We start from the raw sequence: 24,815 nt of genomic DNA, 5'->3' as shown, positions 1-24,815 counted from the left end.
CTGGTCACTATAGCAGCTGTTGCAGGTCGTTGTCTGCGCAATTTCCTATGGTAAAATTGCGACTGTACTGCGTGGGCTGATGCGGCCCAAAACGCACAAAGGCATTCCTTTAAAACAAAAGCAATTTTCCAACAAACGTAGGTGCGGGTCTCCTGTGGGCAAAACTCCAAAGTACTGGTTAGAAAACACTAGAGCGCAATTATCTTCTTTTCGCTTTAACCATGATGTCGCTTCACACTTCTGATAGCATGTATTTTCACATTTGTGCTAAAGACCTGCAGAATGAAAATTAGTAACAATGGAAAAGTAAGTCGTATAGTGGCGCCATTCACAAAGCGTGGCTTTGCTCACCTGTGAAGGCGCTGCGCAGGACGTCAGCGGAGAAAGAATGACGTTGCTTATTAGTACACGGTGCGTTATGGTGTAAAGACAAGACAAGAGAACAAACAGCCACACACGAAAAACAGTCTGATGCAAAAGTGATATGGTCTGGTTTTTATTATCAACAGGTCGGTTGCTGTTAATGCGTGTCATGGTGACCAAATGGAAGGCAGTGTCCAACGTGGCTGTGCTCCCTCCAGTGACGTTCCTGGTCTGGGAGGGGGCGCGGTGTACACTTGCTGCCAGTGGGATCATTCAGCAGGCGCCGCTTGGCAGTCTATCTTCCATGCGAAATAGCAAGATGGCGGGAGCGCGCTCGAGCCCAGGCTTCACAGCGTCATGTAAGGGAATCCAGCTGGGCCTGGATAGTTTCCAGCTATTAAAAAAAGAGAAAGGAAAGATTGCAAATGAGAAGGTTCGAAAACAAACGAGAGAGGGAAGCGTCTCAAGCGAGTCATTTTACATCGGTGTGTGCAACAATTTTAAAATGAGCATGAACAAATATGTTATTTTGGTAATGTTTCGGGAGTGCTTATGGGGCAGCGACAGCGACCCTGCGTTGTTGGAGGCCCAAACCGAGGCCCTTCTGTTGGCAGGGCAACGCTCCAGTGTACTGTAAGTAGAAGCAGACCAGGCAGACAAGAAAGCACCACCCAATAATATGGGCATGTTGATCCTTAACGGCGGCAGCGCACCGGGCAGTGAGGGGGGGGGGTTTAACTCCCCGCACTGGAGCAGGGAGTTAATCACTGGAATAGGGCGCCAATACTAATGCATCAGCACCTTATTCTACTCAAAACCGCCCGCGCTGAGCGGGGAGGTAATTACTTCCATAGTGCGCCGATGCGAAAGCATCACTGCCTTATTGTTATTAAATGCACCCCGCTCCTGCACTGGAAAGCCGGGCGCCAGCACAAGAGCTGGGTGCATTTAATTTCAATGCGGCGCCTGCCCAGCCTTTCCCCACCACGCCTGCTTGGGGGAGACCTTGAAAGACTCCCGTGATCAGAGGGGTTAATGGCGCCCAGGGTGGTGGGCCCTGATCTACTTCGATGCATTTACCAGGATGCTCACAGAGCACAGAGATCCTGCACATCTAGCCCTGATGCAGGTTTACAATAATCCAAGGCTGCTCCTGCTACTGTTGCTCTGGGCACCAACGGCGTAGCCATTTAAACATCTCCAAAATTAAATATATTCCTTGTTTTAGCCTCAATGTTGTGTTACTTTGCACAGGCACTGCAAGGTATATAATTGATAACTTGGAGAGCTGAGCAAAGGACCTGCATTTTCCGCTTTTCCCCATTTTAATACATATTTAAAGGAAACAAAACTATTTATGTCTGTATTTATGTATAAAAATCAGTAAAAACGGAAAACAGGGAGCCTTACCTATGAATGAACTCTGCCTTTCGCCTTATTCCTCTAATTGGTCAAGCAAAACCTTGGCGACTTGAAATATCCTTGTAACAGGGTGGTTTGGGAATACTTTAACAGTATGTGAAGACGTACGACATCAATAAGAGTTAGGTGGCAATGATAAAACAGGTGATATTTCTAAATACTGCCTGTTTCACACACACGGTATTCCTAAGAATATCACATTTGATAAATACATGCATGCCCCCCCCCTCACAACCTTTGCCATGCAATGCAGAAAAGTATCAGGAGTGACCCACATTTGTGCATTCACATTTTGTATACAGCAGTAGTGTGGACTGCTACTATTTCCAATCCATTTCCACCCTAAACATTTGTGGGGAATGGATTGTTAAAAAATGGAAAATAATGTATGCACATTTGCTGAAACATTGCATGCAGCATTTGAGGAAATCTGCATCCATTACTGCCAATCAGTCTGTGCCTGGCCTCATAAATACATTTAGCATGCCTGGAATGGATCAATAGATTGCCTGTTGTCTGTGATAAGTCTTTTTTCCTGTTTTCTTTCTGTTTTCTCTATGTTTTCTCATAATTAGGCAGAGTTCCAGAAATACCAATTGTGGTAATGGTAATAAGCACACCTAGGGCCTGATTACGAGTCTGGCGGTAACCTGCCGGTTTTTCCGGCTTGGTTACCGCTGGACTCGTATTACCATTCCGCCTCCGTGATTCCCGGAATTACCGGGGCATTACAACCCCGGTGACCCAGGAATTCCGGAGGCGGAAATCGGTAAATCCCCATTCCCATTGAGTCCTATAGGACTCAATGGGAATGGGGACCATGGAGACACCGGCACCATCTCGTGATGGTGCCGGTGTTTCCACGTCCGCCTGCGGGCGAGTGGTGTTAAACCCGCCAGGTCCGCCGTTGGCGGGAATGACACCTCCGCCTGCAGGACTCGAGATCACCCAGTATGGAAACAACGGTGGCGGCAGGTGTAACGCCGCCATTATTTCCATACCGGGTGACTCGTAATGAGGCCCCTAGTATTCCTGTCATAAGCCAGCCTAACTCGTGATGAGACCCACTGTAGTCTAATTACTATACTTTGAGTGAGTGAGGTTTTTATTTATTTATTTAATAACATGAGTGTGAATTAAATCCCTTCTTATAAGTAGCAATTTTGGAAGGTAAGGCACTGTCCGATTAGCTGTGTTGCCCAAGAACACACACTTTGGTTATGTGCCGTGGCTGGGATTCTAGCTTAGATTGGTCTTCAATTTGGGCACTTGACTACATTTCACAGCTCTGGTTTCCCAGCGAGATATAATTCTCCTACTTTCAAGAACTACATTATAGTTTGTTTTTTGGAGCCGACTTGCCAAGTATACAAATCATATGATAAACCAATCACAGCACCTTTTCAATAACTTATCCCAGACAATGGGCACTCTATTGATCCATTCCATACATCCCTTCAATCTTGTTCTACAAAGGTGTGGAGGGAACAAGACCGGCCTCTGGCAGGCCCTCCGAGGCCTCGGATTCTCTAGAATGTTCCTGAATTTCCGATCTGCCAGTTCACCCCTGAAATTCTCTTCCATCCCCACGCATTCCAGTGACATCATCTAGTTATTTCCAGGTCTTGAGACCGGCTCTGCTGTTTCATCACAATTCACAAGATGAAACTTTGAGCTTTATACAAATGATTGAACTCAAATATACAACTGGACAGGAGGGGGCGGGGATCTGCTTCAGTGCTGGGTTTAATACCGAGTGTCTGGCAGTGCACTGCATAGGTAGGAACGGAGTGCCTATCATCTGAAAGGAAACACGAGTTGTTGCTTTAAAAATTCAGCACTGGCCTGAATACGAGGCGCGCGGCGGCTCCTCGTGCATAGTAACAAGATCAGAAATAGACTCTCCACTTTCTTCTCACTCGGTTGCCAGTTTCGTGGCACAGAGCCGTGAAGGGTATATGCAAACATGGACTTGCAGAGCTGCTAACCTGCCACTCTCCTTGGACATACGATTAATTGCAAGTTTGAAGGGTGAGAAATAATTCTGGTTGGATGAGCGGTAATGCTTTCCATGTCTCATCCTTCAGAGATCACCGAACCTTAGTTTGCATTTTGAAATGTATATTTGAATGTACTTCAGAGGTCTATAGACATGTACACCCCAAATTTCAATGCCAAGGAACAGTGTGACAAGGTCAGGGGGGTTGACCCTGCCGGGGGGAGGGGGACAGGGACCCCTCCCAGTCTGAAGTAGGGGGGCTACCAGGGCATTTGCCAGAACAAGATCTACCCCAGAGGTGGGGTGCGGGAGTCGGAAGGGCCCCAGTCCCTGAACCCCCTGAATGGACCACAAATGGCATGACCAGTACCATTGTCATAACCCAATGCCACCATCCATTCTGGACCGAGTTCCCTCTGTCCTTACAGAACTACCCAGACCGGCATGAGCATGGCCAGACTAAATAAGCCCAGCGGCCGCTGGAGAAAAATAGACTTCTATCGTGCAGACTCTTAACATGGCGCCTTGTCAAAAAAATGGAAGCCTCAGTGCAGTCTGAAGCAAGCAGACTGTTCAATTTGCAGTAAACCAGAAAGGGGTGTGGTTAGGAGGGGGTTTTGTAACATTTCACTGCAGCAGCACTCCCTTGTGGGAAAAGACAGCCTCAGATAGGGCCCCAGAATCATGCGGAATGTGCAAGCAATTGGGGGCACAGGAAAGGGGGAAGGCATGGATATAAAAAGTCTGTGGGGGTCACAGAGAGTGTGGGTGAGGTCAGAGGATATGGGGGCCGATTGAGCACCAGAAGGAAGACAGAAGGTGGAGCGAAGCACTGAAGAGTCAGTGAGGGAGTTGGATATCAGTGGGATATTGTGTGTGTGAGTAGGAGCTTGTGGAAAAAGTGCAGCTTTGATTTAGTGTATGGGAAATTGAGTGGTAGCAGAGTGAGTGGTAAGGAGCAGATGAGGGAAGGGAGAGAGTGATAGTAGAGAAGAGGGAAGAAAGAATGCAGAGACAGTCAGAGAGGGGTAATGGCTAGAGGGAGAGTGGTGATTGAGAGGTTGAGAAAAGGGAGTGGCAGGAGTTGTAGAGAGAATAGTTGGAGGGCAGGGAGGATGGAAGCAGAAATACGAAGTAGAGGAGTATGAGAAGATCGGAGGGACAGAGGAGGAGATAGGTGGGACAAGAAAGAGAATAAAAGGAGAGAGCGGCAAGAGAGAGAATAGAATGAACAGAACAAAAGCAGGAGGAGACGGGGCGAGAAGGCAGGTGAAAGTAGTAAGGAGTGAGGCGTGAATAGAAGGTGGGACAACAAGAGGGAGGAAGTCGATAGAGGAAGTAGGAGTAAGAAGGGGAAAAGAGAGTGACGAGGCATAAGAACAGGGAAATGAGTGAGAGTGTTTGAGGAAACACAGGAACCATCTTGAATCCTTAAAACCATGACTGTGGGGACACTGCAATAGAGCATCCACAGAAGCTCCTGGAAGGAGTAAGATTGATACGTTCTTGGCCTTTAGGCTTTCCGCCCTAGAGAGGTTATTCCAAACAGTACGACTACCGATCTCTAGCGTTCAAGCTGTCCTGGGGAATAGGGAAGCCAATGCTAGGGCATGGGAAGCTGAGTCCCAGCTAGAACAGCCCCTTAATCGAATTATCCTGCAGTAGCAAACCCTGCACGGCAAAGATAGAAGAAGCTTGTTAATAAAAACCTGTGAACCATCTATCGTATTTGTGTGTTTCTTAAAGACATCTGTGACAACAGCCTAGTCATACAGGGAGAAATGTAAAGTTGGCTAGAAAATGCACCACTCCCTAATTTCTGTTTCCGTGCGTCAACAGCCCCTCTTGCGCACTGATCCAAATTTGATTTGGCTGCATTGATCACAACGTACAAACAAGCAGCCCAGTGGAAGGGGAGTTCTATGCCAGCCTGGCAGGGATATTTGGGGAAAGTGGTGTGGACATGAGGAACAAGTTACTTACCTGTAACTGTTGTTCTCCAGCATGGGTCTGGCATGGATTCACATGCTCATGAATATTCCCCGTCGTCAGGCTGGGAATCCTCGGTAAAGAAAAAACCAGTATCAGTTTCGTTTCTGATCTGTCTTTCGTAGTAATAACCAATCATTGGTCTCTGCGTCATACTGACCACAGCCAATGACTGCCCTCTACCTAAGCACCGCCTCTGGCAGCCATCTTCAGATTTGGAAGCACGTGAAGTGGCAGTATGACCAAGTGAAGAGCCGCAGAGGGGTAGGCGGGAGGGTTCGCATGTGAATCCATGCCAGACCCATGCTGGAGAACAACAGTTACAGGTAAGTAACTTGTTCCTTCTCCAGCATGGGGTCTGGCATGGATTCACATGCTCATGAATAAAGAATACATAGCAGTACACACATGCACAACCACGGGAGGTGGCAAAGGCTCAACATTAAGCATTACATCAAACTCAACATTAAGCATCTTACCTCCTCACCAGGCTCACCTCAGGCGAACAGGTTGCGCAGCACTGCTTGGCCGACCCTGGACTCCTCCCTGGAATCCCGATCGACGCAGTAGAATTTCGTGAAGGTGTGCGTCGACCTCCACGTAGCAGCCCTGCATATGTCCAGCAGGGGCACACCAGAAAGGAAGGCCGTGGTAACTGCGATCGCTCTGGTGGAATGGGCTCTCGGACGGCCAGGCAGCGGTCGGTTTGCCAACCGATGACAGTACATGATACAGCCGGAGAGCCATCTGGAAATGGAAGCCTTCGAGAGAGCCTTCCCCTGATTGACAGGTCCAAAGTTCACAAAGAGTTGTGACGTCTTCCGAAAACACTTCATGCGGTCCACGTAGAACTTCAGCGCTCTAGCCACATCCAGCGAGTGCAAAGTCCTCTCAGCCGGCGACGAAGGCGTCGGGAAGAACACAGGCAACACCAAGGGTTCGTTGAGATGGAAGTCCGACGGTACCTTGGGCATGAAGGAGGGGTGCGTCCTGAGCACTACCCTTGTGTCGTGAAAAGTCAAGTACGGGGCCTTGCAGGAAAGGGCCTGGATCTCTCCCACCCGTCGTGCGGAGGTGATGGCCACAAGAAACGCTGTTTTCCACGACAGAAACCTCAACGGGGCCGAGTGCAGAGGCTCGAACGGAGGTCCCATGAGCTTGGTCAGCACCACGTTGAGCTCCCACGCCGGGGCCGGCGCCTTCACCGGCGGGAACGATCTGACCAGTCCCTTCATGAACTCTTTCACCAGACGATGAGACCACAGGGACGTCCGGCCCGTGGTTCTGGTGTATCGGGAGATCGCAGCAAGATGAATCTTGATGGACGCGTGTGCCAGTACAGCTTTGGCCAGCGTCAGCAGGTACGGCAGTACTTGGGGAGCCGTAATCCGTAGAGGGTTAATCTTCTGTGCGTGGCACCGGACAGAGAACCTCTTCCATTTGTGTCCGTAGCATTTAAGAGTCGAGGACGCCCTGGCCTTTGCAAGAACCTCTCTGGAGTCGGCCGGTATGTCGTATCCTCCAAACTCTAGCGCTGCAGGAGCCAGGCCTGCAAGTTCAGCGATTTCGGGTCGTGGTGGAGGATGGCCCTCCTTCCCTGGAGAGTAGATCCGCGTCCACCGGCAGCTTGATTGGCGGGGACGCTGACAAGTCCAGAAGGTCCGGGAACCATATCTGCCTCGGCCACGCAGGTGCGAAGAGGATCATCCTGCACCGTGACCTCTTGAGCTGGTTGACGAGCCGGATTAGCAGTGGCAAAGGAGGGAACGCGTAGAGGAACAGGCCCTCCCAGGGGAACGAGAAGCATTGCCCATGCTCCTCGCCTGGGGAAACCTGCTGGCGAACCTCCGGCACTTGGAGTTCGTCGCCGTCGCGAACAGGTCGATCTGGGGTGTGCCCCACCGTCGGAAGAGGCGATCCACTAGATCCTGCCGTAGTTCCCACTCGTGGCACGAGCGCAGCTCCCTGCTGAGTGAGTCGGCGATGGTGTTTTTTTATCCCTGCCAGATGAAACGGCACCAGAAACATCCTTTGGGCGACTGCCCAATGCCACAGGTCCTGCGCCTCCTTGGACAGTGCTGGGGACCTGGTTCCGCCCTGTTTCCTGATGTAAAACATGGTGGTGGTGTTGTCGGTGAAGATCCTCACCACCTTGCCCTTGAGGGACGGAAGGAAGGACCTGAGGGCCCAGAACACTGCACGGAGCTCCAGGACGTTGATATGGAGGGACTTCTCCGTCGGGAGCCAGAGGCCTCTCGTGTACAGATTTTCGGTGTGCGCTCCCCACCCTTCCAGGGAGGCATCCGTGGTCACTGTCTCCTGGTGGTCTGGGGTCTGGAAGTCCATGCCCGCCGTCAGATGCGCGCGGGTGCCCCACCACCGGACCGCTCGGCGGAAACTCTCGTCGAGTGTGATCCTCTCCTCGAAGCCGCCCGTCGTTTGGATCCAGCGCGCGTCCAGGAACTCCTGCAACGGGCGCATCCGGAGCCTGCACATGGGAATGAGGTAGATGCAAGAGGATATCATTCCGAGGAGGGACTTGATGGACCTCACCTTGACCGCGTCGGAAACCAACATCCGCTGTACCTTGCCCAGGATGGACCTGGTCCTTTCCTCCGACGGGGAGGCCAGAAGGGACACTGTGTCGAGCTTCGCTCCCAGAAACAGTGCGTTTTGCGCGGGTACCAGGTGGGACTTGACGTAGTTCACGGAGAATCCCAGGTCCGTGAGAAGTTGGACGGTCCTTGCCGTGTGGTCCACGGCGAGCTCCCTCGTCTTGGCTCGGATGAGCCAGTCGTCCAGGTAGGGGTAGACGTGGATCCCCTCGCGGCGCAGCTGCGCCGCCACCGGTGCAAGGCACTTGGTAAATACCCTGGGTGCCGACCATAGTCCGAAGGGGAGGGCTTTGAACTGGTAGTGACGCCCTTGGACCACAAACCTGAGGAATTTTCGGTGCCCCTTTAGGATGGGAATATGGAAGTAGGCATCCTCCAAATCCAACGACGACAGGAAGTCTCCTTCCTCCAGCTGACCCAGGACGTGCTGGAGGGTGACCATCCGGAACTTCTGCGCCTTGATGAACTTGTTCAGACGTCGCAGGTCTAGGATGGGGCGCCATCCTCCCGTCTTCTTCTTCACGAGGAAGTATCTCGAGTAAACTCCGGAGCCCCAAAGCCTCTTTGGGACGAGTTCGATGGCGCCCTTCCTGAGCAACGCCTTTACCTCCAGGAGAAGCTGAGGGACTTGAAGCTCTCTCCTGGCCACGAGGGGACGCGCGGGCACCTTCTTTGAAACTCGAGCGCGTGGCCCCGGGCCAAGGCGTCCAGCACCCAACGGTCAGTGGAGATGGACTCCCACACGCTGACGAAGCTCGCCAGCCGGCCTCCCACCGGGGTGCTTCGGTGGGGGCCCGACCCCACGGCCGGTTCAATCCTGTTTCGACGAGGCTTTGCCGCCTTCACCTCCTTGGCGACGACGGCGGGGTCCTCCAGACTTGCCTCGTCCTCTGTAGGCCTCTTGAGACGACGAGCGGGCCGCTTGACGGTAGGTAGAAAAACCGCCGCCGGAACCTTTGGAGGCGCCCTTGCCTCCGCTGCTCCGAAAGGGCGTCCGTCGTTGCTGTAGAACCCCAAGGGCCCGGGCCGTCTCAGTGTCCGCTTTAATGGCCTGAAGGGAATCGTCCACTGTTTTCCCAAACAGGTTGTTCCCATCGAACGGCATGTCCAGGACTCTGGTCTGTACGTCTTGACGGAAGTCCGTAGCCTTGAGCCATCCACGCCGCCTAAGGCACACGCCGTTGCCCAACTGGCGAAATCCAGTGTCGGCGATGTCCGTCGCAATAGTGATGGCGTGGTCCGACGCCACCTCACCTTCCTGTAGGATCTCCAGGGCATCCGCACTCTTGTCGTCCGGTACGAAGTCCAGCCAGTTTGTACCATAGCTCCCTGTCGTAGCGGGCCACGATAGCCAAGGCGTTGGCCGCTTTAATCGTCGTTGCTGCAGACGAGATGACCCTGCGTCCCATAGCGTCCAATTTCTTTCCCTCGCCATCCGGTGGGGAAGTCGATGTGGAGGCCGCACCCCCCCCGCTTTCTTCCTGGCCACCGGGGAGACGACGGAGTCCGGGGTAGGCTGCGCCCGGAGGCACAGGGGGGCCGCGTCCGGGACCCGGTACTTCTTTTCGTACCGGTCTCTTCTAGCTGGCGTCGTGGAAGGGTTCTTGAGGAGGGCGAGGCCCTCATCCCAAATGTCATCCAGTAGAGGCACCGCGAGGACCGTCTTCCTCTTGGCCTCGCGCCGTTGATAAAGGAATCCTTCCTTTTTCTTCTCCTCAGGGCAGAGTTGGAAAAGCTCGGATGCCCTGGCGATCATGGAGTGGAACGATCCAATCTCGTCGGGCGAAGAGGCCCTGGTGGGAGGTGACGACGGGAGATCCTCGTCGTATACCTCGTCGTCCGTACCCGTCGCTGCCGTGTCAGTCCCCGTATCATCCCCTCGGGTGGACGGGGAGGAGGGCTGGACGGGTCGCGACGGCTGAAAAGGAGGTGGAGGGTGAATCCTTCTTTTCTTGGGAGGGGGAACACCCGAAGGTCCCGGTTCAGGATCCCCCGACGGGAGAGGCTCCTCAGTCGGCAACGGTAGTCTCGTCCTTATCTCTGAGCATAAGGACTGTATAGCCAACAAAATGGCCGCCGAGTTGTCTTGCGGCGCTGGCAGAGGGGAATCCGATGGGCGATCAGGGGCCCCGTCGGCACCCTCGACGCTGTCGTCGTCACCTGCGTCGGGATCCATCCCGACGGGCCGGTCTTCATCCACGCCAAGGCCGTGGCTTAAGACCTCGATCAGCTCTTCCTCTGAAGCCGAATCTACGACGACGCCCTGCCCCCCCTTTTTCTTCCCCGCCGGGGATTTCACGGGGGTCCTATCGATGGGCACAAAAGAGGACTCCCTCCGAGGTGGCAGGGAGACTCTGAGCCCCAAGGTCGCCACCACTGGTGTAGCCTCCACAGGCTGAGCCAGGGCCGCCGCGAAAGTATCGATAGAGGGCTTGGCCGGATGGATTAAGGCCTTCACCACCTTAGGTGCGCTCACCGCCTTATCCTTGAGGGGGGGGACACTGCCTCGCTCCCCCTCCGATGGGGCCTTCGAGCTCGACCGGGGCCTCTCCTGGAGCTTCGCCGGGTGTTCGCCCTTCGTCTTACCCGACCCAGAGCGTTGGCTCGTGGCTGAAGGTGCCGGGGAGGGTGCGCCCTGCCTGGCGCCCGTAGAGCCCGACCGTTCGGCGCTACCGGTGCCAGCGGACTCGCGGTGCTTGGCCTTGTGTTGGACCCCCGTCGCCGGGGCGTCCTCAAAGGTCTTAGAAGACCGCTCGGATTTCTTCCTCTTCTTCTCGCCTGACGGGCTCTTCCCTTCCAGCCAGTTGTCGAGGCGTTGCCGGTCCTTCATGGTCCGCTCCGACATATTGCCGCAAAACGCACAGTCCTTCTCCACGTGCGTCTTGTCCTCATGTAAGCAGTAGAGACAAAAGGAGTGTTCGTCCTCCTTAAAGACGTTCTGCAGCTGGCATCTAGGGCAGACCCTGAACAGCTTTCCGGGCGTCGAGCTTCCCTTCTCCTGGGCCATGTCCGGGCCTGAGAAGCTTCTGGAGTCCTCCAAAACGTAGCTCGACGAAATCTTCACCCTTGAGGGGCGCAGACGAATCCGACACAGGTCCCCGTTGATCGGATGGAGAGTCGGTGGAGCTTGAGGCTCTTTTGACCGGAAAAAACGAAGTTTTGAGAAAAAACGTGAAAAAAATAGCACTAACGCTCGAGAGCAATAGCACGAGGATCCCAACACATGAACGTGCGGTAAAAATCTGAAGATGGCTGCCAGAGGCAGTGCTTAGGTAGAGGGCAGTCATTGGCTGTGGTCAGTATGACGCAGAGACCAGTGATTGGTTATTACTACGAAAGACAGATCAGAAACGAAACTGATACTGGTTTTTTCTTTACCGAGGATTCCCAGCCTGACGACGGGGAATATTCATGAGCATGTGAATCCATGCCAGACCCCATGCTGGAGAATATCTGCTTTCAAGGGCATCACCACTGCTGAAATGGAAGCAAATGCTCTTGGAAATGTGGTGAATTAAGTGAACGCCCCATGTTACTAATTGAAAGGACGAGCCGCTTGGGACTCTGTTGGTCTGGCTGATACCCGACTGCCTTCTGTGAGAAACCCGAGGGTATCCTCACTCCTACTCCCCATGGATCCTCTTCTCAGGGGGCCAAGGAAAGGCCATTGCTTTTGCATCCTGACCCTGGGGGTGGAGAAGTGAGACAGGATCACCTGGGTGGAGGGTCCCTGGGTATTGGGGTACACATATTTCATGGTGTCCCCCTTTTCCTTATGAAAACCAATCTACCCTTCAATGTCCTAAATAAGCCATTGCAACACATCTCCCCACATTTCCCCTCATTCAAACCGCTCTAGTAGTGGGACGAGTAAGAGGCAACTAAGAGTAGTGAACACTAGTAACACATTTCCCCACTCTAGTACTGAGATGAGAAAGAAGCCGTCAGAGTGTTGTAAGGGTCAGGCACGTCCCAAAATCTCTGCTAATTGCAACCAGGCAATTACAATTTGGAATTCACACATGCAACCTGTCAAGTGGTTGCAGGTGTATCAGAAGGGAGGAGATCAGCAGTATGGGAGACCAAACAAGTAGGGAAGGCTATTTGCGAGGAGGTCGCCGAGGTGGGACCTGTAGAAGAGACAGGACACCTGCAGAAGGAATCCCCAATGGACTGTTGATCCCAGGAGTCTATGTGCTGCGAGAGGGAACCAGAATTGGGGAGGCCTCTATGGTCCAAGGTGCATGGCCACACAGGCAAGCATAGTGAGAGGAGTGAGAGTGACTGACAGCATCTGCAGAAGCAAATTAAAGCTGCCGGTCGTGTGCAGAGCGAATCGGAAGTGCGAGCGGGGCTCGCGTACAAGGCAAGAGACTGACAGCGTCCACAGAAGGGAAGCAGAGTTGCCAATCAGGTGCAGAGCGAAACTGAAGTACGAGCGGGGCTCGTGAATGAAACAAGACATGAAGGCAAAAGATGGAAACAAGGTGCACAGCTGCCCAGTGGAGTTGCAGAGGACCGGTGAGTGCAGAGGGGAGCCACTCCAGCCAGGGCACTCCTGGTGCTGTAATGGAAACCTGAAAGGGAAGCTGAATTAATGAAATGCAAGCACATGAGAAACCAAACCAGAGAAAATATTAAAAGTCATTTGACCTGCAAGCGTTGGGGTGAAAGATTGTGCAGATTGAATATCATACTAAACAAAACCTTTTGGGCAAAGCTATGTGACAAATGTGCATGAACTACAGATACTACCCATTTGAAAACCAAATATAAAACTGTACGAAATCCCGAAAGAAAGCAGAGATGGGAAATTGAAATTGATCATAAGAACAAAGTGGTAAAGAAACGAAATTGCCATGAAGTCAAATATAGACAAGAATAGAGTGTGATAATGCTAAAGGAGTTGTGACATGTTGCGGCAAAGCCAAGAGGCTAACAAGGACAACCTAGGGTTCCTGGTTGCACGACCTATAGTGGGTCAGACAACAGCGCCTAGACCGGGGAGCCCCAACTGTGAGAAGATAAGAAAGTTGTTAGGTGTGAATCCTGATCCAGATACAAACACAGAGGAGCCTGCGTGGGCAGGAGAGCATAGAGTTCCTGGTTGTGCGATCTGTAGTGGTTGGACCGTGCGGTCCAACAACTGTGCCCAGACTGGGAAGCGCCAACTGTGAAGAGCCAAGGATATTGCTGAAGCAAACCAAGGGAAAGCAAAGCAGTATAAAGTTGATCTGGAACTAATTTTGAACTTTGAGAGATTGAGAAGAAGTACAAAGTACAATATAGAAAGAGCTTGTGTGAACTTGGGGAAGGGAACTACAAGATGTTGTGGGATTGTCTTGAACTTGGGGAAGGGAACCCCAAGGTTTTTGTGGAACTGCTTGAAATCCTGAGACTTTGATAGCACTTCCTTGAACTTGGCAAAGGGGAGCTGGAGATTAAGCCAGGGGGTGGAAAGAGCTCAGAACATTATTTTGAACACTATTTCTTTCATTATTGACATCCCTACACGTTTTCTAGCTTTAGTTGTGAGGGTTAGTATAGGTTTTGGACACAGACAGACTTAAGTTAAACTTCTGACTCAGACGTTCCTTAGTTTCTTTAGGTAGGGAAATTCCACCTTAGGGTAGGGCAAGTTTGGCCTTCTACCATCCTGACATTTGAGTTAATAAAACCTTTTTGTTTGAATCTGAAATCTGTGGTCTGTGTCTTGCTTCATGATGCCATCACACTCCCAGAGAATGGAAGGAGTGGGATTCTCACAGGCTTGCAAAGGCACCTTATTGTACCTTCAGGTTTGCTTAAGGCCCCTCAGCAAGGGGCATCCATAGTCCTGTTGTCAGTGCTGTCTAGCCTATCAAAACCCTGTTATCAGGAACCATAAAAACCCCAGCTTCACAGATCTCAAAGTATAACACCAAACCTCGCCAACACAGGCATGCAAAAGTAAACCTCCAAACTGAGGTGTGCAGGGAAAACCCCAACTATTGTTGGAATCAGTAAACATCAATCATAAATGCCCTGTGCTTAACAAAACAAAAGCAGAGTTTGTGGTGGAAAAGATCAAAGTTCATTCTAAACAAGGGAACTGGGAGACCGCGGCTGAGTGGCCAGGGGCTGACACTCTGGAAAGTTCAGGAACACTGCTGATAGGGCAACATACCTATGAGAATATCCAAGATGGCAGCAGTGCCATGAACCACCCATGAAGTCATAGATCACAAAGGTGAGAACTAAACAACTAACCATGGACGGGCATTGTTAGAGACATTTGAAAATCTGCTAGACCACACCCAATCTCAAACTCAGGAAAAAAACCTCTAAGTAATGAGCAAGCTGACAAAAAGAAGGCAAACTAGTAAAACACAAAAGAATTTGGAAAAGTCTCCTCAGTACGTCACTTAGAGTAGATTCCACAATAAAGAGGGCATTGGTGGACATTTTCCACACCACTTCCTGAAGCACAGGTAGAATGTCACTTGGAGGAAGTTGGTGACTTCGCCAGATGAATATTTGACGACCAAAACCTTGACATAAATTCATAAAGCCTGCCACACGTCTAGTAACAGCGCAAACCCAGATTGTGGTGAGACATGGCCAAGTGGCACTGAAACCCCAGGTCAACTCGTCGTGAGACCTGGCCAAGTGTGGTTGAAAGCCCAGGTTGCAATGGGAACAGGCCAAGTGCGGTTGAAAGCCAGGTTGCGATGGGAACAGGCCAAGTGTGGTTGAAAGCCAGGTTGCGATGGGAACAAGCCCAGTGTGGTGGAAAAGCCAGGTTGTGATGAGACTGGCCAAATGCTGCCGAAAACCCAAGATTGAGGTGAGACCTGCACAAGTGCTCTTGAAACCCCAGATCATGGGGAGCTCTGGGCAAGTGTTGTGGAGACCCTAAGGTCATGGTGAGATCTGGCCAGGTGTTACTGAAAACCTCAGGATGTGGTGAGACCTGTTCCAGTGAACGCTGAAACCCACGTTGTGGGGAGACCTGGACCTTAGAAACCCTAACGTATGAGGAGAAAATAACTTTATGGAATATAGAGGACTGGAAGAGACCCATCTTGTTAAGTGAAGCGCCAGAGGATTGAAGATAGATTCAATAATACAGCAAGAGGCACTGACCTTTCAAGCTGAAAAATCTCAGGGACAAAGCTGAAGCCTGAAGATGAGTCTGAGAGGTCAGGGACCTGGGAGAGTTCTGAGAAGATGGGAGTGAATTAAGGAAGAACACAGCAGGTCCAGACTGGGAGTAAACTCTGGTAGAGCTTTACGAGGAGAAACCACTTTCTTTAGTGGTTCAGATTAGAGATAAAACATCTGAGAGTAGGATTTGTGAATTCTTTTGTTGGTCGAGACTTGGACCATTTAAGTGACAGGGATTTGACGGTGGTCCAAGGGGTAGGCATGGGGGATAAGAGAAGGGATGATGCTGCACGCCTCTTTAGGTATTTAATTAACAGAGGCTTCATCGCTGCCAATATTACTGTGAAGTTGGCGAGCATTGTATGTTGTTAGAAATGGTTCTGATGATATGTGCAGGCAGGGAGAAACATGGGAAAGAGGATGCTGGAAAGGTGGGCCAACCCACGGGCCTAGGAATGATAGAAGGAAAGCATTTACATTGAAGTTTTTGAAAGCAATGGAAGGAGCGGGCTGGGCTGTCTTCTAGCAATAGGAGATACTTTTTTTAAAACTAACATTTGTGCTGTTATTTTCTAAGGCCATTTGGTTCTCTGAATTGTTAAAAAGTAGGAAAGGATGGGTTCGTAGGTGACAGACTTAGAGGTAAGGTTAGGAGCGCTAACAATACTGTTGACGTGTTCCCAGATGGATCAGAAAGGGCAGGAGCAAAAGGCTGGGCTGAGGAGAGTGACAGAATGGGCAGAGTGCTCACGGCATCCTGTAAGGGACTACTTATAATTGAGGGGAACAGTGGGCCAGGCCTTGTGTTAAATTGAGGACAGAAAAGCAGCCAGGCACTGACGCTCTTCGGTTTTCAGGGCAAGGATTTTGGCACAAATCTATTTTGTATAGGAGATGCCTTGAAAGGGAGTTGGGATGGGTCTGTCCGGAACGGAGATCATGAAACACGAAAGGTGGAGGTCTGGTCGATACTGGGCTAACCAGCCACAGCGGGAGTTGCATTTGAGGCCAGTGTTTGGAACTAGGGACGGCGTGATGAGTTGCAGCGGACTTTCTTTTTCACAGGCATGGTCTGGAGTGAAGGTAGAGACAAAAGACAGCAAATGATGATCTGCAGCCATTCAATCATCAGGTGGGCAGACCATACGGGAAGCAATATGGGCAACGTTTTGTAAGATGTGAGGTTACTTGGTTTGTGATGGAGGCATGCAATCGGGTACCACTGAAGCTGATAGTGAATGAGACCATAGTGAAGACAGGCAGGTCAGGCATGTTAGCAAATAGAAAACTATTTAGCACAAGGGATGGGCTTGAGCTGATAAATAAGGTGAAAAGGGAGTTGAAGCAATTGCATGGTAGGGAATGAAGTGGTGCTGTCCAGTATGGTCCGGGTGTGGGCACGCAAGTTGTCTGCCACGAACCGAACATGGTGAGAAGTGAAAAGTGAGATCCGGCATGGGTGTAGGAGATTGGGGTTTCCTTGTTTGGATTAGGAGCCTTGTGAAAATGTGTAGGCAAGACTCGGTGCATGTGTCTAAAGTGGGACCAGAGCTTTATGCGTACAAATTATTGATTTCATGGATGCTTTCATGAAGGATAGGTTACAACTACTGAGTAGGGGGACTTCACAGAACACCATTCAGGGAGCATTTCATTTTGATGCCAGTAAGACTGCCAGAGGAGGTTTTTCAACTTTGTTCACAGTTTGTGAGGTAGGTGCAACAATGGGTTAAGGGCCAGTCTTGTCATGGGTGGTTACGTTTTCAAAGAGGATAGACCAGATACACCTGAAAGAGGAGAAGCTGAAGCTCTCAAGTGTGAAAGAAAACAGAAGTTAAGAAACAAAAGAGAACAAAAAGCTAGGCTATGGCCTGGTTGGCCAGGAGGGCAAATATAAGTATGTTTAAGGAGACGAAGAGGTCAAGGGGAGGTGTGGACAAGGCGATGTGTGAGTGTGATAATATTCTTAGGGGGTGATCTAGGAGTTTTATGTATAGTCCAGTGTTGACGGCAAATATTAGTATGAACCAGGAGTTGGCCAAGCATGTTGGAATTTGTAAGCCTATAGAAGTCTCCAGTAAATGTAACCTTTTATCATGGGTGGGTGTGGTGTGCGGGTGTGTGTTTCACCCCATTCTGTTGCATATTGAGATAAGACCATACAGCTAATAAAACTTCCAGAGAATTTGCTGCATGTCATGGTTTAGGGCAGTCGCATCTATCTTTCTACTAACTGTAAATCATAGCTACCATATTTCTCAGCAAGCCAACAAGTTGGTGGTAGATCTCTTTCTTCGGCTGGGGACTCCCTCTGGAACAGCCTCCCTGCCTCTCTGAAACTTGAGAAGAACAATCTCTCGTTCCAGAATCACCTTAGGACTTTCCTCTTTGCTTATTGCCTTCTCTCTTCATCTCCTCTGCTGAATTCCTGGCTGAAACTGCACTGGTCACCTGGCTACCCTCTGATCTCGGGCCCAGGTACCCTTCCCACCCAAGAGGAGGGAGATGAGCCCACAGGAATGGAGCTGACTGAGGACCAGAAAAGTGCAGCAAGGGGCTGAAAGTAGATTGCGGAATAGTAGTAGGGTAGTGACACAATGAGAGGAGAGGTAATTCTAGTGTTGCCTGTTGAGGAGGAAGATGAGCATTTCCTGCTAAAATGGGAAAAGCAACAATCAGATGGAAGTTCAGGGAGCATAGGTTTATAGAAAAAAAAAATGAATTGGAAAATTGAGAATGAAGTACAGCAGGCATAGGGTGTGAGCCGTCCCTGAGGATAGTCTTGGGCACCTCATATGATAGAATAAAAGACCAGATGTATGTATGTCCGAAGCCGTCCTGCCCGCTTTGCATGTCATCACCGCTAGAGGGAGCTGTTCCCTAACGCATACAACAGTAAGACTTCAAGTACATCTTCCAGGTGAACTAAATATGTATTTCAACAATGTTAACATACGATTAGCTTCAGAAAAGGCCCATGACAAGGATACCACTTTAACAGCATACTTTAAGTTGAATACACTAAGAAACTATATACATTTAAAAAAATCTGTAAACAGAAATAACTTTTTTTTCAATGCACTTATGTATTATATAATTATTCATTGTAATATTTCTTGGAATGTATTATTATATTAATAATATTGTTCATCTACGTTTTAAACTTTATTTGAATTTAATGTACTTTATTTTATGATCTCATTTCTACTTCGAATCATACTGCATGTGAATTGTATTACTATGGCATCCTTCAACATTATATATTTCAGCCCAAAACCCATAAGTGGAATCCAAGACAATGAGGAGCAGATACAATTGGCTGTATGCACTATGTTGAACTTTCTACGGATTCTGTGAATTTTGTTTGAGGCTACTATTCCTCCACGTAAAAGGAGCACAATCCTTTCCAAAAAAAGTATTTCTATTGCATAAATTACATTAAAATACACCACATAATATATTTACACTCTGAAAATGATTCCTTTACGCACATTAGCCCGTCTACATAGGGCTTTCCACTAGTATCTTTATCTGAACTTCTGCAAAGTAGTTTGAGGTGATTCGCGGTTCCCTGCAAAACCTGCTAGCACCTTGAACTCTTGCTTGAATCTAAGGGGAGGATTTGAGGCTCCACTCATAAGACCCAAGTCTTCAAGTGAGGGTTAAGCACTTAATCAAAACCCTCACATCTCAGAGGAAGGTTCTGTAGAAGACCCAGCTGACATTGTGTTCCTTTGTCGGTTTTGTGAGGCTACTGGAGGGAGGTCAATGATGGACCCACAAGGTATTGATAACAATCAAGGGAGATTTTTTTGTGTGACATTTCTTTCTTAATGCAGTTTTATTGTATTTGGTGTATGTTTATATGTGTGATGATCCTTGTCCTTTCCTTAGCATTAGTTTAACCCTTGGCTATGATTCCCAGATGACTCCATATCTGGAAGGCCACTATGTCCCATTACAGGACTTTCACTTGTCTAACATTTGCCTGCAGGGAGTTCCAGTGTTGGGTTACTTCAACCAAACAAAATGAACTGAAGTAAAACCTGACAGCACCACCTTTCCCATTATTCTATCCCTTGGTTTCCTCATTGCTCATTAATGCCTTTTGATTTACACCATTCATTTTTAATAGTGTACTTTTTGATTTCTATAATCAGAATAATGAGTGTTTTTGTGTTTGCAATTTTGGGTATTTTGTATGGAATGTTTAGAGTTAGATGAAAGTAAGTTGCAAGATAACTAGAAAGGGATTTTTCAGGATTTATATGGATCATGTTTATTCATGTCATTGTCTGTCTAAGGGGAAGGCAGTGGATATTGGGTGGGGGGGATGTGGTGGGTGTACAACCCATTGCCACAGAGTTCCACAGCAGCTTGTTGGATTGAGGAAGATGGTGCAGCGAAAGCTCTTATTAAGGTTGTGGGTCCATTGTTGGGAGGAAAGTTTGGGAGCCGGATTAAGGTCATTTGAGGGAACAGGAGGATGTGTGTTGCTTTAGGAGGAGGATGGGCTTGAGGGCTTGAGAGAGGATCCCGTGCTGACAGACGGTGGAGGCATCTATATGTATGCAGAGAGAGGAGAAGGTGGAAATGGCAATTGAGAGACTGTTGCAGGAGTAAGGGGAGGCTATCACAAATGTAGGTTTCAGGAAAGGGCTGTGGGAAAGTGGGTGCAGGAAGATAGGGTGGTGGTGAAAGCAGAGATTAGAAAGATGACAGGAAGGGACACGGTTTGGGGAGATGGATGTAGTGGTGGGTCTGGATGCTAAGGAGGAAGAGTAAGAGGATGTGCAGAAGGAGATGAAGGGAGGGGTGGAGGTGGTGCTGATGGCCACACAGCACAGAGTACATATTGAAGCAATACTGTACTGGATTATCATTCCTTCTGAGCTGGCAGGATGCTCATGGCAGTCAGGTGGTGAAGGTGTCGAGTTTCATAGAAAACAAAAGCTATAAATGGGTCACAGGGGTGTTTATAAAGAGGTGGATAGATCTGAGTGAGAAATTTAGAATGTACCAGGCGTTTGTATGATCATTTCTGTACACTTTTAAATTAATGTAAAAACGTGACACCTTTCTGGCAACCGGACAAAATAAAGCATCCAGATGTAGCCACCTGTGTGGTGAAGAGGGCTATCCGTGGTTGATAAGAATTGGGGCACAGCAGTATTTGTGGAGGTTTTCCAGCCTGGAAGGGAAGCTATGCGTTGCAAGACAATTGATTCTATAACCACAGAGCTATACAAAAAATGTCAGAGACAGCATTTGCAGTTGATACATTCAGGAGAGAATGACTCCGTGCAGAGCGGGGAACTAGAAATTCAGCAAGTGGGGCTTTAAAAATGAATCCGAAGGAGCTGCAGTGGAGGTGGTCCTAGGTAAAACTGAAAAGTTAAAATGGCCATTCTTTTTGATCAGGAGAGTTGGGCAAGTGGGGGTGGGCGCAAAACCAAAAGCCAGTGAGCTATTTCTAAGGCAACAAAGTAAGTAAATAGAGAGGTCAAATGTTTGTGGTGACCCTGGAGGGTATTGATTAGCTAGGAAATTAAGATATCAATCCTGCCTTCTTCCTTCAGTACAGGGTGCATTTGTATTGTATATGAACTGAGTTGTATACAGAGAAAATTAATTATGTGGTTGACTAGATTTCCAAAGGGCAACAAAAAAAAGGAGTGGATCAGAAAGAGACACCATCTGGCAGGTATTTATATTGTTGATAGAACCTTCAGAATATAGGTTATGTTTTCAGGGTTTCGTATGTTGGTAAACGCTTTGAGAACAGTGTAAGATGGAAGGCACAGTGGGAAAGGCGGGGGCTACACTAGAAGGTCTTCTGGGATGCTGCTGTGGAACACCTGAATCTAAGAGGGTTTAAAAGGGGCTGTAGGGCTCAATGGGTGCTGTACAAATAAAGTGAAGAAGATTAAATGTTTAGGGTATGGGAAGAAGTGAAGGTACAATTTATGTATTAACTAGCTGTTTAGGGACATACTTATTGTGAAAGGTGATGGGGACATAACTATTTTAAGCCTAGTTATGCCTTAAATACATGTGTTTTGTCAAATTGGGGCTTTGTTCGTATCTGTGCTGGGGCATGCTCGCCACAGCAGATTATGTTACATTACTAGTTTTTGTATACTGCACCATATGAAAACAGAGGGGGGAGAACTGCTCCACCATGCTTGCATACAATGGGCTTAGTAACCCCAACAAACTCATTCTGAGTCTCCTATTTACTGACCCTCTCCCAGCAGCCCAGCTATATAATATGAACTGCTGTAAAAGATCAGAGGCGCATCAGTCTCCTGATACTGTGGACATCATCCCCGGAGCCCTTTGAGTGTGACAGGAGTCTGAATAAATTGCTGGGTAGGTTGGGGGTTTGACCTCAAATACTGTGTTATGATACTGGGTTTTTGCTGAGGGCAATTCTATGGAAGTGGCTTCTTGGTGTGGAAGCAATACGTTTAGGGTTCCAGGAAGGTGCTCAAGGAACGGAGCTATGTTTCCTAAAAGCGGAGTGCTTCGTAATCTTAACATTTTCTTTCGGACAAGGAGTGCTATTGTTTGAGAGTCAGCACAGAAAAGGAATGTGCATCACATCTGGAAAATGATCAGCAGTTTGCTCTTTATGGAGCAGAGAAGGCGCAGTGAGGATAGCGAGGAAGCGCCAACATTATGCAGTTCTCTGTTGACCAAACGGAGGCTCTCACAATGCCCTCTATTGTTGACTGGCAACCCGTGAAGCACATGTAGGCCGGGGGAAACGGGGCTGGTCTTGCACAGTTGCAGCAGTGCATGATCCATGCTCCCTGAAGCCTGTGCAGTAAACACTGGGGTAGACCAGGAATCCACCATTAGCACAATCAAGATATGAAAGGACTACTACCAGGAATACAAAGACTTTCCCAAAGAAAGCGAGGCGTGGGAATACCCTTCTGAGATTTTTTAAAATACCTGCCAACCTTTTGAGTGGCCAAGGTGGTTGGAAAAAAAGAGGATTTTTTTGCCAAAAGTGAGTGAGTTCACAAGTATGTTTTAAGTAAAAAAGCCTTTCTGCACTACATTGGCAACACAGCTTTCCATAGTTAATGTGCCATCAAATATGACTCCCAAGTTTGTTTTACTGTTTCAGATGGAACCAGGCCCTCTCAAGCAGATGTGTAGGCCAGATGGTAGAAGGCCATGACGGGGGTCTTAACCGACAATAGTGATTTCATTTATTTAGGCTTCATCCAGAGGTTATTATTGCCCATCGAATGGTTGATGGTTAACAAGCATGCTGTAAGGATAATGTTTTAAACCATTCATTAGGGTTGAATTTATACAAAAGTTGAGGATCCTCAAAATAGTTTAGAACTTTTACAGCAATGAACTTGACCAGATCTTGGAAGTGGAGTTAGCTATATATTAAACTGGAGAGAGCACAAGGCAGAGCCTTGAGAATCCGCACAGCTCAGAGAAGTCACTGCTGATTCAAATGGCGGGTATCTGTCTGTGCGTGAGAAAAGATTTGAGATGCTCATAGACAGAAACTCGAATGCCTAATTCATGAAGTTGCGATAGGGGATTGTGTGACTAACTGTGTCAATGATGACCACGAAGTCCCCGAAAAATAGGGTTCCAGACACCACTAGTACTAAGGTCCTATCTCAGGTCATCTAATATAGCTATTACGAGTGACTTGGTTCCATGGAGGGTGCGGAAGCCACATAAGACACTAAATAACAGCCCACACTGTTCATTGTAGTTCTGAAGTTGCCCTATGAGAGCTGTTTCATACTGATCCATAAAGGAAGCACCATTTTTACATCAGAATTATTTGGATCTGGTGTTTCATCTCTAAGTAGTGGAATGAAATATCTGCCCTGGGATGTGACAATTCTCCTCTTAGGTATTGTTGGGAGTATCAGGCGAAGCAGACCTGTCTTGGTTTGATTTGTATGCTCCGAAAGAGCTAGGCCAACTTCATCAGATTTTGGTACTGTTTTGGCACTGTTGAGTCACGCCCTTCATATCTCACCTGTGACAAGTTGCTTTTCAGTGTACAGCTCCACTTAATTTACTTCTCAAGTTGTCCTCATTTACTTATACAGCACGTTCTTGCCAAAAGAAAACAGAACACTTTACAGCAAAACCAGATAAGACCACAAGTAATTAAACAATGAGTGGAGGGAAGGGGCACAGTGGAAAGACAGAAAAGGAGGAGTCGGATCCTTCACCTCGCTGGAGTCGCACTCAAGGGAGGTTATAACCAGGAGGGCATCCAGTGCATTGTGGAAAGAGGAGGAATAACGAAAGCCTGTCTTCTAAGAGAGTTTCAGATCTTTGGACAAAAGAATGAGAACACTTAATTAGCTGCATTGGCTTGCTTCTTATTTTGTGGATTTCGAGCATACGTTGCAATAGTAATAGGAAGGATGCTACAGACATAGAAGTTTGTTCTGGCTTTTAGAGGCAGCCAAAGTAGACTCGGTACAGGACAACAGGGGCGAGATTTAGCGATTTTTTTCACACCAGTGATTAGACAGTCTCCAGTGTGTAAGATTGCCATTAGAGGATCTTAAAAGCATTTGGTGGGGTCGGGGGCAGCGAGTAGTGCGATTCCCCCATCCAGGTGTGAGAGAACGGGCTGGATTACTGTTCTGAAGTCTTACACCACTATCATCATGGGTGTAACTTTTCTGACGAGGTGAAGCTAGAATAGTGCTTTTTGATTATGGTGGACATATGAACTTCGAAGGTTTGAATAAGGATGAGTGGCATATCCCAAGGAATTTGCAGACTGGATTTATGTACTGGAAAACCAAGCGGTTTTGATAGTTCTAGGCATTTTGGATAGTCGTCATGTATGTGCTAGAATAAAGGAAAAATAATTTGGTTTTGTAGGTGTCCAATTTGAGAGTTTGTGCTCCAATCCAGGACTCTTGTTTAATTAAGAAGTATTCTAGAGCAAGAATGTTGAGCATGTAGGATACCCTCAGGTAACGCCAGGGACATCTGCTCCATGTACAAGATGAATACTATAGAGGATAAGATAAAAAGGTGGGGAATGCCACACAAGAGCAAGGGTAGTCAAATGGAAAAGAATACCCAATTCAAAAAACTGCCACCCGATCTCATGGATGTGGTTAATGTGCATCGGAAACCCGTGATCAACTGCATCAAAGGGAACCAAAAATTCTGGAGTATAAGTAATATGACGCATCTGGACAACTCATCCCTTCTCCCCAGAGGGGAGCCACCCGCTTTAAGGCTAGGGAGGTCATCCCGCTAAG

The 24,815-nt window shown here is 48.6% G+C and overlaps 1 protein-coding gene across 2 annotated transcripts in view; it reads right to left on the bottom strand.

Moving 5' to 3' along the window:
- Positions 1-480: 480 nt before the first annotated feature.
- Positions 481-24,815, bottom strand: part of COMMD10 (COMM domain containing 10) — a 1,364,001-nt gene continuing 1,339,666 nt past the window's right edge. For both annotated transcript variants that reach the window (XM_069625537.1, XM_069625538.1), the window contains one exon: positions 481-757. In XM_069625537.1, coding sequence (XP_069481638.1) covers positions 719-757 — 39 coding nt within the window. In that variant the 3' untranslated portion in view covers positions 481-718. The remainder of the gene's footprint in view (positions 758-24,815) is intronic.

This window comes from Ambystoma mexicanum, chromosome 6p (genome assembly GCF_040938575.1).
Source record: "Ambystoma mexicanum isolate Mex_15411 chromosome 6p, UKY_AmexF1_1, whole genome shotgun sequence".
Lineage (NCBI taxonomy): Eukaryota > Metazoa > Chordata > Amphibia > Caudata > Ambystomatidae > Ambystoma > Ambystoma mexicanum.
Note: the sequence above shows the minus strand (reverse complement) of the source record. Positions and strands in the feature narration are given on the sequence as shown.